At 41.2% G+C, this 13890-nt stretch overlaps 1 protein-coding gene across 4 annotated transcripts in view; it reads right to left on the reverse strand.

Annotated features, from left to right (window-relative positions):
- Positions 1-4038: 4038 nt before the first annotated feature.
- The window catches only part of CDC20B (cell division cycle 20B), a 56627-nt gene continuing 46775 nt past the window's right edge, over positions 4039-13890 (reverse strand). For all 4 annotated transcript variants that reach the window (XM_075128471.1, XM_048851182.2, XM_048851181.2 and 1 more), the window contains 3 exons: positions 12904-13029; positions 12001-12118; positions 4039-6486 (listed from right to left, as the gene is read on the reverse strand). In XM_075128471.1, the coding sequence (XP_074984572.1) occupies positions 6386-6486; positions 12001-12118; positions 12904-13029 (345 nt within the window). In that variant the 3' untranslated portion in view covers positions 4039-6385. The remainder of the gene's footprint in view (positions 6487-12000; positions 12119-12903; positions 13030-13890) is intronic.

Here is a 13890-nt window from a genome sequence, read left to right on the forward strand (position 1 = left end):
GTCTGTGGCTTGAAATATGCAATTATCTGGAACACCCTGTCTCTTGCAGTAAAAATATTATGTGCAGTTTTGAACATGTAAACTATTTGCAAACCAGTCAGGGTATATACTTGTTTATAACATACATTATGTTAAACATTCAGCTGAAAACTCCATTGTGACAGGGTCTGCAGGATGCAACCTAGACTGTGGGACTGCTGAGCCCTCCAAACCCACCAACTTGGGCTGCCTCTCATATGTGATGCTGATGTCAAGTTACAAGCCTCTGACAGGCACTGCACTTACACAGACATCCAGAGGCAGGGACACACCCAACTGAGTTACATTAATGGTCTCCCAGCCACTCATGAACCATAGATAGGGAGGCTTCAACCAATGCCCCCTAGCTGTCCAGTCTTGCACCCCAGAACTGTACCATCTTGCACTGGTCAGAAGCCTGACCAGTGTAAGTTCATTACTTAGTTCGTCATTTCTTCATAGGAAAGTAGAAGTGGACATGCATCACCTTTGTTAACCTGAGCTTAGATTCCCCCCAGGCATTTCAACCAAAACACACTGTTGTAGATAAAATATGAACAGATTTATTAACTACAGAAAGATAGCTTTTAAATTATTATAAGTAGCAGGCAAAGAGATCAAAGCTGCTTACCTAAAAAATAAAATAGAAATTCAGTCTAAATTCTAACTTGAACAGACTAAGCAAGATTTGAATCAAGCAATGTCTCACCCTAACAGATGGTACAAGCAGCTTACAGTTCCTCAATACATAGACTAGACACCCTTCCAGCCTGGGACCACTCTTCCCCAGTTCAAAATCTTTTTCTTCCAGATGTTCTTCCCGCTGTTGAGATGGTGGGGGAGAGATGCCAATTGATGATGTCACTGTCTCTCTTTTCATACCTTCTTCCAGCTGCTAGAAAGATCCTTGCTGTGACGTTGGGGGTCAGTCAGTCCCCATTGGTCAAGCCGTCTCCACTGAGTACATGCCTTCTCTAAGGAGCTTCGGGGATAGCGGATTGTTTTCTTGATGGGACCACCTTTGTTGCAACTGAAAGGCTGGTTGTGGGTGTTCCCAACCTCACAACATATTTCAGTTACATATATAGCAATACCTCATAAGTTCACATACAATGACAGTACATACGATCCAACATGATATTAATGTTCAACTGATCAAGACTTTTAACATGATACCTCACAAGGCATACTTTGTACAAAACATATCATAATTATATGACAGTGGTAAATATGGAGGTTCCAGGGTGCTACTTTAAGGTACAGAGTGTCACACCTATATAAAACCCTCAAGTGAAATGATAGACAATTTCTCTGGTTAGATAAAATATTACTATAATAAATACTAGCTGGTAAAATATAAAAGTCCTATTTCATGACTACAGTGTCAGTAGTTAGCTAGATTTCAGTGATATCTTAGCCATGAAATGATCAGACCACTTTTCCAACATTTCCAGCAACAGGATTGTGATCCAAAACAATGTATTGTCATGTGCATACTGATAAACTCAGCCACTTCCAGTTCCATAAATATCTTCAGAGTTTTTTCTCCAGCAATAGGAAATAGCTAACAGATTTATGAGAGGGAAAAGAATATTTAATGGGTGGAGATATATTGCATATGATTTTAATTAAAATGTCATTTTGTTGCATTCTTTATGAGCCATTAAACATTGAAGATGATACACAACATAGCAAAACAGAGACTAAAACCAGCCATGCATATAGCATCAGCTGACATATTGCTGGAGTTAAAAAAAAAAAAAGCATGTTGTCATACCAATAGCATCTGATGTGGGTAGGGAAGACAGAGAACTTTAAATTCCTGGGGCCGAAACTAAGTTTCTTACTAAAAGTTCCAAATACAAAAATCTCTGTTCAATATTTCATGAGTGTTTCTATTGCACCAAGTCAGTACTTGCAGTATTTAGTATTTTTCCTCCTAAAAATAGTTTTACATAGAATCATAGAACTGGAAGGGACCTTGAGAGGTCATCTAGTCCAGTCCCCTACACTCAAGGCAGGACGAAGTATTATCTAGACCATCCCTGACAGGTGTTTGTCCAACCTGCTCTTAAAAATCCCCAATGATGGAGATTCCACAACCTCCGATTCCACAACCTCCCTAGACAATTTATTCCAGTGCTTAACCACTGCTTTCAGTTAGGAATCATATTTCCTGCTATTACTTATTTAACTTATTCTTCTGTAAAAAGAACCACATACACACATAGTGGGTAAATAAGGGAGGATAGAAGGATACCAGGCCAAATGGGATTACACCAATGTATCTGAGAGCTGAATTTGGCCCAGTGACTGGAATTTACACCCAAAATATTCTGCCTAAACAGAGGGAATAAAATTAATCGTACTCTATTAAATAAAAGTCTGAACAATTTCTTTTTCTCTTACCAGCACAAAGCCGGTGGTTAGTGGGGAAATGATTCTAAAAATCCAAGTAGAGAGAAAAAGATATAAAGATTTTTAAAGTAAAAAATGTAAAGGAAAATATGTAGTTGATATTCAAAGACACTTGCCATTTGGGACTGTTTCTATCTTGTGTTTCTCTCTCCCCACAAACTCCCTTTAATTCACTCTCTGTTCTTTCTGTCCACTCTTTGTTTTGTTGTCATTTTCTTATTTTCGCCTTATTGTAGCATTTTCTCATTCTTCTTTTCTTCTAATCTGCTCCTTCTCTTTACCTTCATTTTGGATGTTAGAGACACCATACTTGTCAATTAAAAACAACAATTTGCTCAAAACCAAAGATTCATCCTTTCTCCATTTCACAGTCAGATAAAGTTCATGGTAAGGTGACCAGATGTCCCGATTTTATAGGGACAGTCCCAATTTTGGGGTCTTTTTCTTATATAGGCTCCTATTACCCCCCACCCCAGTCCCGATTTTTCACATTTGCTGTCTGGTCACCCTAGTTCATGGTCCTCCTAGCACAACAGAACCCAGGAGACTAGGAAAGAGGGGGTCTGGCATAGTAAAGGTCTAAGAGACGTGCTGGGCTAGAAGACATGTGATAAGCATGCACAAAATATGAAGCCTTCCTTCTCTAGGGAAATGTCTTGAATCTTCCCCAGTTTGATTCTGGTGAATAGCAATTATTTTACCTGAATGTTGTTTGATGGCTTCTGTAAGATCAGTTGGACTCAGCATCATTCCTAGTGGCTCAGGATTCACATAGTAAAAATAACCTAAATACCTCTGTCGCTGTTTAAACTTGTTGGCATTTACAGCAAAGACACTAGTGAGCCTGGATACTGAAATGCCCTCTCACCTAAACTGGAAAGATCTTCAGATCAAGAAAACAGCACCCATTCCGATCAGATCTCCCCCTCTAGGCAATGGCCAATAAAAGTTTATTGGATAGATAGGGAAGAGTGACCATGATTAGCTAACAAATTTATTTGAGCTACAGCTCACGAAAGCTTATGCTCAAATAAATTGGTTAGTCTCTAAGGTGCCACAAGTACTCCTTTTCTTTTTGAGAATACAGACTAACACAGCTGCTACTCTGAAATCCATGATTAGCTAATGACATGTTGCCATCTAGAATGCAATGATTTCCACTTACTACAGGCTAATGAGGTAGCCAGTGAGAAATGAACAGGCATAATCATTTAATCATTGAATCATCACAGCAGACCATCCTGTAGCAGTGAAGGCCTGATGCATGTAAGATAAGGTGATGAATTTAAGCAAGCAAGCCCCATGTCTGTTCTTTCGTGAACATTTCAGTAGGTTATACTGTAAGCTAATCGAAGAGCTCCATGGATCTAAATTTTCTAATCTCTTCAGTTATGCAGCACTCTGAGAACAACCTTGTTATATTCTAGAGAATCCAGGAGGATGCAATCCTTGAACAGATTATTCAAAAGTTCAAGAGACTGCTATTTGTAGACATAATTTTTGTGCAGTTCTTTGTTCTGATACTCATTCTACAGTGTTCCATCTATGGCAGAAGTGCTAAATTACATCACATCCATGTCACAAAAGGCAGTAACAACAAAAACATTCCACAGTCTTTTTATTGTGTTTTTAATACATGAATACTTAAGATGGATGCATTCATTAGTGCATTAATTTAATTTAATTTAATCTAATTATTTATTTAAATACGTCTCTAGGTACCCATCCAGTGTTCTGGGTACCGATACTAGAAATGAAAAGACACAACATACACATAGAAAAAGGACTGCCCATAAATATATCCATCTCAATCTACTTCATTCTCAACAGTCTTAGCAAAGAGAGAAAAAAGATGGGCTTTGCTGTGTGCTCAGAAGCTTAACAAATACTAACTCTGACAGCCCAAGGAGAGAAACAAGTTCCCACGTCACCATTAAATGTAATGCCAATGGAAAAATTAGAATAAATCAAGATTTCACATTTTAAGGACCTCTGCAATGTAAGAAGGAGAAAGGATCAGCCTCACAGCACTGTATTTTCTGAGAATCCCCTTCCAATTTATCAAGCAAAGTATGATCAGATTCAAAACAAATATCTCCCCTAATCTAGTTGGTGAGGTTATGATGTTCAAACTTCCCCAACAGAAAAATGGGAAAAAATCTCAGAAATAAGTAGGAGAAAATAAACAAATTCACAGTTTACTGTTCCCTCTGCTTTTCCTGCAACTGAGAGGGGGGAAAAAATCACTATTCTGGTCACAGATTTTAAATGCTTGTTAAAATCAGCTGCAATAGCCATGTTCATACTGGAAGACAAACTCTGAATTAATAATTTCCTGTTCTTAGACCTCAGCTTTTTTGTAGTTATTTCTACGTGCACCACCAAAGAGTTCTTATTTTCCAACCTGCTTTGAAGTAAGACCACAATAGGTGGCCACTAAACCAGAGGTTTTGGGCTATATCACACTTTTTGTAAATGAACAACTTTTGATGTGCTTGTGACATCTGAGAAAATGCAACTGGTGGTGTCTGCTCTCCAGCCCTAAAGTCAGTTCTTACGTGATTTACAAACAGCAGAGATGTGGTTTTAAATTATGGATGAAAATAAAAGATGTGACCATCGTAGATTCATTTCCAGATGCCTCTGCAGCCCCCTTAACATTGTCTGCCTTTCGTCACCCATTCCACCGCAGCTGAATTTTTCTGTCTGAAAACCATGGGCTGACTTTATATCACTCATCTCAACTCCCACCTCCCCAGCTGAGTTACAGGAACCATTCTATTCTATTCTAATATTTTTCAGACAGAAAGGGCCATGAGTTTCTACTCCTACAGGGCTCTTTTCACACACAAAAAATGTTTCAAGGGTCTTTTTGGGAACAGAGGCAAGCCTTTCCTTCTCTCTTGTCTCTCATTAGCCCATTCCAAGTCCATTGCTTCTCCTGCTTTCAGATGGTGGAAGGAGAACGTCAGAGACATCCATGGAGTTGCAAAGGCTTTAAAATGCTTTGAATGAGAGCTTGCTGATCACTGGGCCAAATCCTGCAGTCCTTATTTAGCTTATGTCAGTATTCAGTCCTTATTCAGGCAAAGTCTTACTAAAAAATCAAAGAGAGTTTGCCCCAGCAAGTATGAAACTATGTAACTATGATAGCTATAATCTTTGCTAATGCAGGGTGACCTCTAAACTGGTGACCTCTAAAACAAAAGACGTAAGTCACCACAGCTTAAGCCAAAAGCCACACAGACTCACAGACTCTGTTTCCTGGACATAGACAAGTAACTGACTAGTAAGTTACAAAAAGACCATATAATTATGATTATTATGCATTTATTATTTTAGATGTTAAAAACTTTTTGAAATACAGGGGGGCGGGGTTTAATAAAAGCCTCCCTAGGTTTCAGAATCTGAGCTCCAACTTCAAAGTACTGTTTACACAGCTATTTTTATTGTGCTAGCACAAACCCTGCTAACCCAAGTCTGTCAACCCAGGCTGAGAGGCTTGCTTCTGTGGGCTGTGTAGACATACCCTAATGGACTGTACTCCTGAGAATAGGCCAATATAGAACTTTTCATTAGGCCTATGGCTCAAAACAGGCATTAAGTGAGACTTAATTGGTGCATAGTCCTCGTGCTGGCTCTCTGTGCATGTGTTATGGGTTTAAGGAAAACAAATGTGATATTATTAATCAGAGTTAGAAAGTTTTTCATCTAAAGCATGGGCAGTTTGGGCTCAAGCATGTTCCATGTGATAATGAACTAACTAGAAGAGTGCTTTCTCTTGAACAAAGGTGTTATCTTTATTCCATGTTTCATTTGGAAAGAATGCAGATTTGTTATATTACTGTCATTGCCAAAAACCTTTAACTGCTCATTTTCAAAAGTCAATGGAAAAAAGTTGCCACAACTAACTAGAATAATCCTCCTGAAAGTCCTTGCTTTCGCCAGATTAGCAGTATTTCCACACACAAGCCATTCCATCAGCCGCAAGAGAAAAGATCCTGCTATGATCTGGGCTCAGTGCTACATGCAAGACTCTTCCTTTATGACCTACAAAACAAAACCACAATATTTATAACAGAGATCAGGGAGATGTCATGATTTTAAAATGAGAACTCTTTGCCATTTTGAAAATTGCCCACCCGTGGTAAGGCTTGTTTACTATAACTACAGCTGCACAACATGTTGCATAGGATGTGCTGTTTGGTTTGAGCAAGCCTAAGATTTACAGCAGTTTTACACTAAGAAAAAGCTGAAAGCAAAATTTTCCTCTTATTGGGGTCACATTTGAACTATTAGGACTTTACAAAAGCTCCACAAGGCTTTTCTCTCAAAGGAGAATATTATGCCACTTAGTTTTAAACCTGAACTCTTGATTCTCCACTGCAGTCAAAATATGTGTCTAATCTATGACTGGTAATGTGCCTCACTACTGATCTTTCTCCTGTGGCTGCACATGCTTCTCAGACACTTTGCCACTGATTCAGCAGTTATGAGATAGTGTCTCCAACTTCTGAGTTATTTGCACTATAAAGCCCTCTTGAAAAAGCTCCTACACAATAATTTATTGGAGTTGTATGTTGAGTGCACCCATGGTTATAGAAAAAATTAGGGACAAGATTCTGGCTGGCTGCTGTGGCTACTTTGCCCCACTCCACCAGCACAAAGCTGCAAAACTGGCTTACCTGGTTATGTAAGGATTCCCCCAGCATGCAGGCATAGCTGAGAAAATTCAGACAGAGCCATAGCGGAAAGATGGACAAGTATTATACTGGGATTAAGGAGAGTTGGTTCAGTTCCCTGGTCTGCCATAGACTTCCTGTGTGACATTGAGCAACTTGCTTAACCTCTCTGTGCTTCAGTCTCCATCTGTAATATGGGAATAACAACACTTCCCTACCTCACAGGGATGTTGTATGGATAAATACATTAAAAAGATGAGATGCTCAGATGGCAACGAGGGCCATACGAGTCCCTTAGATAGAGTGGCCTAGTACTGCCAGGCTGCTGGAATGGCCCCTTGTGGCCATGTTGACTTAGAGCAAATTAGAGCAGTACTGATGCTGATGTCACTTGGCAGAGACTCTAAGGGTATGTCTACACTGCAGCTGAAAACCTGTGGCTGGCCCGTGTCAGCTGACTCAGGGCTCGGGCTAAGGGACTGTTTAATTACACAGGCCGGAGCCCAGGTTCTGGAACCCCACAAGACGGGAGGGTCCCAGAGCTCAGTCCTCCAGCCCAAGCCCCAACGTCCACACTACAATCAAACAACTCCTTAGCTGCGGCCCGTGAGACCAAATCAGCTGACACAGGCCAGCCGCAGGTGTTTAATTGTAGTAGTGCCCTTAGACTGGAATTTTGCCCAAGGCTTAATATTAAAGTGCGACTGTCACTAATTTATTTCCACTATGGATTAGTTTTCAGGCTTTGCTTCCTTACTGGATCATTGAGCAAGAGTGCAGGATGGGCAGTCCTATGCTGAGTGCATGTGAGTGGGAATGAGTCTGCATTGCAAAGAATTCTTAACACAGTCTCCTCTGGGCAGCTATAATAAACACAGAAGGAAAAGAGTCAGAGACTTACCAGAAATACCCAAAGAATGGATTCAATGTTTTTAAAAAGATGGTTCTATTCCACTGGTGTATTATGAACCTGCAGGGTATGAGCAACCTCAACTCCGACTGAATTCAACGGTAGCTGCGGAATCTCAGCCCATCAAGTGAGGTGCTCAGCACCATCCAGCCTCTAAAAACTGAAACCCAATAATGACTCATCTGTTACTTTCTTTCTTGTGAAACTCGTGTGACTAAGGGTTTCTTGGATAATATATATATATATAATCAATTTTCTCTCTTAACTCCATATGCTTATAACAGGGCAGAGTCCCCTTCAGTAGAAACTTCTTCTGGTTCATAATTATCTGATCTTCACAGTTAAGAAAATTAGTTTCCATTGTGAAGAGGTAAAACTCAAGAGGAAATGGAGTGACCCCGGGTGACTGTGCTGCTGTAGCAAATGTCACTTGTGTGCTGAGTGTTTCATATGTAAGCATGAGAGCTGAGTTTTTATCAAAAGTTAAAGCAAAAGCAGGTTTAATTTCCATATGCATTCAGGCTTTTTAAACATATGCTATTCAAACACATGAAAAGTCTCAGATTGTACTTACCGACTGAATGTAAAGCAAAAGTTTAAACCGATAGTGCCACAAATATAACAAGTCATTCTTCAGCCTTCTCTGCCAACTGCACAAGAATACTGTGGCCATAACATATGTATAAGTATGCATCAGTTCCCTCCCCCATTTTACCCTCAATCTGACCACTGATGCCAGTCCCCCATAGGCTGGTGTTGGAACCAAGTTGCTGGCACACAAGAGACGCATAGGAATGTATTTTTGCAGCCACTTGCTTGGCTGGACCCCCACAGAGACTCTGTGGAGTATACACCATAATCGTTCCTCTTAACCCCTCAAAATAAAGAGGGATCTAGGTGTTCAACAGGCTTTATGCGGATGCTGCATGGGGATGCATTTCACCTCAGGATTGAATTTCACCCAGTGCAACCCTAATGGATGAAAATGGATTCAGATTTACTATCAGTACCATGGTAGAAAGGCATAGAGTGGTAAGAAAGCCAGCCAGTGTGTATCAGTGATTAAAGACTGCACAAAAGTGCACCCAAAATGTGCCAGAAAAAGTATTTTTAAATGAACAGACACTCTTATTATACAAAAAAAAGAAAACCATGTTAGCGATAACTTGCCATTGAGCATGCAAATACTTGACACACAAATGGAACTGCAGTAAATGCTTACACACTTAGGTATACAAATCTGTGTGCGTTTTTGTACATAAACTGGACATGTGTTTTAATTTAATTTTGGATGCCTGTGCTGAATTGTTTCAGATTATGCCGAAACAAGTGATGATCTGTAACTTAACATATGGGAGTGACAGCTAAAAGAAGCACAAATTGCAAGAAAAGACTCTAATGGGACGTATTGCTGCACCACAGCCTCATGAAACACCGTTCACATAGCAGAAAGGAAAACACACTCATTCTAGCTGTCACTATGGTACATGACACACATTCCTTTGCACTATTAGGTCAAAGTCATTCATTAAAACAAACAAAAAGCTAATTAGCAAATAGACCTGTGGAAAGAATTATTTCAAAAGTTATTTTGGAAGCAGCTGCTGGCCTAGTGTTCTATAGGTAGCATTCTGAGCTGCTAGACTCAATATCCACAGTCAGCTTGTGGACTATGTCTTCCAGGCCAGAACAGGATGGGAACAGTCCTGCATTAGTTCACTCAACCCCACGGAAGGAAGAAGGGATAAGTCTTGGAAAGCTTTGTAGTGTCCATGTCAGCTAATTTTTGAGCGACAGAGATGAAACAAGAGTTCTATCCAGTCCTCCATGCTCAGTGAAATTGGACTGTGGGACCTACAGAAGAGGGAGAAATGGTGGGTACCTTCAGACTGGGTCTTAAATGGCCTCCGGCATAATATATGCTGATGTAAAGGAATCCCATTGCCAAAAAAGTATTTTTATAGAGGTAGTTCATTGTTAAGTTAAATAAGCTAAATCACAGCCTTTCCAATCACATACATAGACATCCATTGTGTGTGCATGTGTGCACATGGATAGATAATTGGATGCACATATATAGTATGTATATATATATATATATTGTATATAGATATTCATTCATGAGCACACCGAGTTTGTGTATATTCAATATAAAATAGTCAAAGTATATTCAATCACACCTGTATGTGTGTGTGACTGAAAAGGCTGCTTTTTAGCTTGTTTTATTTCATAGAATCATAGAATCATAGAATATCAGGGTTGGAAGGGACCCCTGAAGGTCATCTAGTCCAACCCCCTGCTCGAAGCAGGACCAATTCCCAGTTAAATCATCCCAGCCAGGGCTTTGTCAAGCCTGACCTTAAAAACCTCTAAGGAAGGAGATTCTACCACCTCCCTAGGTAACGCATTCCAGTGTTTCACCACCCTCTTAGTGAAAAAGTTTTTCCTAATATCCAATCTAAACCTCCCCCACTGCAACTTGTGACCATTACTCCTCGTTCTGTCATCTGCTACCATTGAGAACAGTCTAGAGCCATCCTCTTTGGAACCCCCTTTCAGGTAGTTGAAAGCAGCTATCAAATCCCCCCTCATTCTTCTCTTCTGCAGGCTAAACAATCCCAGCTCCCTCAGCCTCTCCTCATAACTCATGTGTTCTAGACCCCTAATCATTTTTGTAGCCCTTCGCTGGACTCTCTCCAATTTTTCCACATCCTTCTTGTAGTGTGGGGCCCAAAACTGGACACAGTACTCCAGATGAGGCCTCACCAATGTCGAATAGAGGGGAACGATCACGTCCCTCGATCTGCTCGCTATGCCCCTACTTATACATCCCAAAATGCCATTGGCCTTCTTGGCAACAAGGGCACACTGCTGACTCATATCCAGCTTCTCGTCCACTGTCACCCCTAGGTCCTTTTCCGCAGAACTGCTGCCTAGCCATTCGGTCCCTAGTCTGTAGCGGTGCATTGGATTCTTCCATCCTAAGTGCAGGACCCTGCACTTATCCTTATTGAACCTCATCAGATTTCTTTTGGCCCAATCCTCCAATTTGTCTAGGTCCTTCTGTATCCTATCCCTCCCCTCCAGCGTATCTATCACTCCTCCCAGTTTAGTATCATCCGCAAATTTGCTGAGAGTGCAATCCACACCATCCTCCAGATCATTTATGAAGATATTGAACAAAACCGGCCCCAGGACCAACCCTTGGGGCACTCCACTTGATACCGGCTGCCAACTAGACATGGAGCCATTGATCACTACCCGTTGAGCCCGACAATCTAGCCAGCTTTCTACCTACCTTATAGTGCATTCATCCAGCCCATACTTCCTTAACTTGCTGACAAGAATACTGTGGGAGACCGTGTCAAAAGCTTTGCTAAAGTCAAGAAACAATACATCCACTGCTTTCCCTTCATCCACAGAACCAGTAATCTCATCATAAAAGGCGATTAGATTAGTCAGGCATGACCTTCCCTTGGTGAATCCATGCTGGCTGTTCCTGATCACCTTCCTCGCATGCAAGTGCTTCAGGATTGATTCGTTGAGGACCTGCTCCATGATTTTTCCAGGGACTGAGGTGAGGCTGACTGGCCTGTAGTTCCCAGGATCCTCCTTCTTCCCTTTTTTAAAGATTGGCACTACATTAGCCTTTTTCCAGTCATCCGGGACTTCCCCGGTTCGCCACGAGTTTTCAAAGATAATGGCCAATGGCTCTGCAATCACAGCCGCCAATTCCTTCAGCACTCTCGGATGCAACTCGTCCGGCCCCATGGACTTGTGCACATCCAGCTTTTTTAAATAGTCCCTAACCACCTCTATCTCCACAGAGGGCTGGCCATCTCTCATTTAATTATGTGTGTGTGTGTGTGTAAATGCATAGATTACAGAGAGAGAGAGAGAGAGAGAGAGAGAGAGAGAGAGAGAGAGAAAGTGCAACTAGAGAGATAAAAACTGGTTTACTGAAATACTTACCATAGAGATCAGCTGAATTTGTAAGTGTGGGATACTTCCATATTTTCATCTGATTTTTAGGAAGGCCTTGTCCAGTCATTAATTCATTGGTTTTGGGTAACCAGAACAGGGAGCAAATCTAGTGTAGTTTAAAAAATCATTTAAATTTTTTAAAGGATCTACATGTACCATTCAACTGTTTTTAGACTGACAATGTTCTTAGTAAATGCTCAAAATGTACAAGTTCCTGAGCAACAACAGAAAAATAGTTATATATTCATGGAAGGATTATTTGTTTTCCCTCTATAGCGACTGTTACTGAGTGCAGCTACATTATCATCCTTTCTAAAAAGGGTGACATCCTGCCAGATCTAAAAACAAAACCCTCAGCCAGAGCCTCAGCTCATGGAAATCAGTATAGCTCCAGGGAAATCAATGGGGCCATGACAATTTACAACACTTGAGAATCTGGACCACTGTCTCCTCATATTCAACCTACAGAGACTGATTGTTGTTCTCTGACTCCTCATGCCTCTCCCCGCTCTAGTGCTCTCATGCTTCCTGAGAAACTTGCTTCTCTCACATCTTCCTCTCCTCGTTAGGCATTTGGTCAATACCAGGGTTGATGGATAGCACATGGCTCTGCTATGAGACCACTTCCCTGTTACCTCCTCTCCGACCAAATTAAAAGTTGTGAGGAAACAGGGGTGGTGATGACTGGCACATGAATGAACTGATCCTGAGCACAACGAGATAACACAGCACTGAGTGTAGTAGAAATGCATAGACAGACAGACAGAACCCTGCAGCCACTCTGTACACAGAACTCCCATTGAAGTCAATGGGATTTTGCCTGAAGAATATAGCTGTACGAGGAGAGTGCAGCTCACAGAGCTTAAGTTTGAAGACATTTTATGTGTTCACCTGCGATTTTGTGTCTGTGGTTTCAATGATTTTCCCAGTGTTTATGTCCCAGACACGTAAAAATCCATCCTTCATTCCACCTCCTGTGGCAAGGATTTCTGACTGCCATGGACACCAGTTCATAGCCTAAAGGAAAGTAAATAGATAAGATGCTGGATTAAAAGATGGTTAGCTGGAAGAGGGGAAATGGGGAATGTAACTGATTCTGCCTATAAAATGGATTGGAAATGAAGCACAGTCGCTCAGAACACACCTGGGTCAGAACTCGAGGTGCTTCTGCTCCCCATCCCAATGCATACACACCTAACTCAGCCCAGACTTCTTCCAGGGAAACCACAAATGTAGGGTCCCTCAGCTCCAGCCACTGCTTCAGGCCCCCATTGCCAATGCTTCACTGTGGCCTCACTACTTCCATGTAAGCCAATAAATTCAGGTTCCCTTGGCTCCGGCTGTTGCTTATACATTGTGTTTCATATATCCATAGATTTTAAGGCCAGACAGGACTGCAGCAGCACCTCACTCTTTATGACCTGTATGCTTCCAGGCTTCTAGGACTTCTTCAAACTGCTTCTTGCCTACTCCTGAGTTGCAGACTATACCTGGTGGAGTGCCAATAAAACACACCAATTATACCACCAATTTTCAGCTGCTTGCCAGTACCTTTTACTGCTGCTGTTCCATTGCAGTTTCAAACTATTTTCAGGGATGCACAGCCCATAAAACCTGGGTTCCCCCAACTCCTATTGCTGCTTTCTGCTGTCTCTACTCTTCCACAGATTCAGGTATTTTAAAGATTAAGGAGCCCATAAAAATCTAGGCCCCACACTTTCAATCATCTAGTGCTTCCCCTCATTACGCATCCCATCATAACCATTGTCACCAGATGTTACACCCAGGAAGGAAAGCAAGGTTATGAGGGGGAGGAAAACACCTTGTTTTTTAAAAATTCCAGGAGAATAGCTACAATTTTATTCTAATGCTTCTCTT

Source organism: Caretta caretta, chromosome 5, assembly GCF_965140235.1.
Source record: "Caretta caretta isolate rCarCar2 chromosome 5, rCarCar1.hap1, whole genome shotgun sequence".
NCBI lineage: Eukaryota > Metazoa > Chordata > Testudines > Cheloniidae > Caretta > Caretta caretta.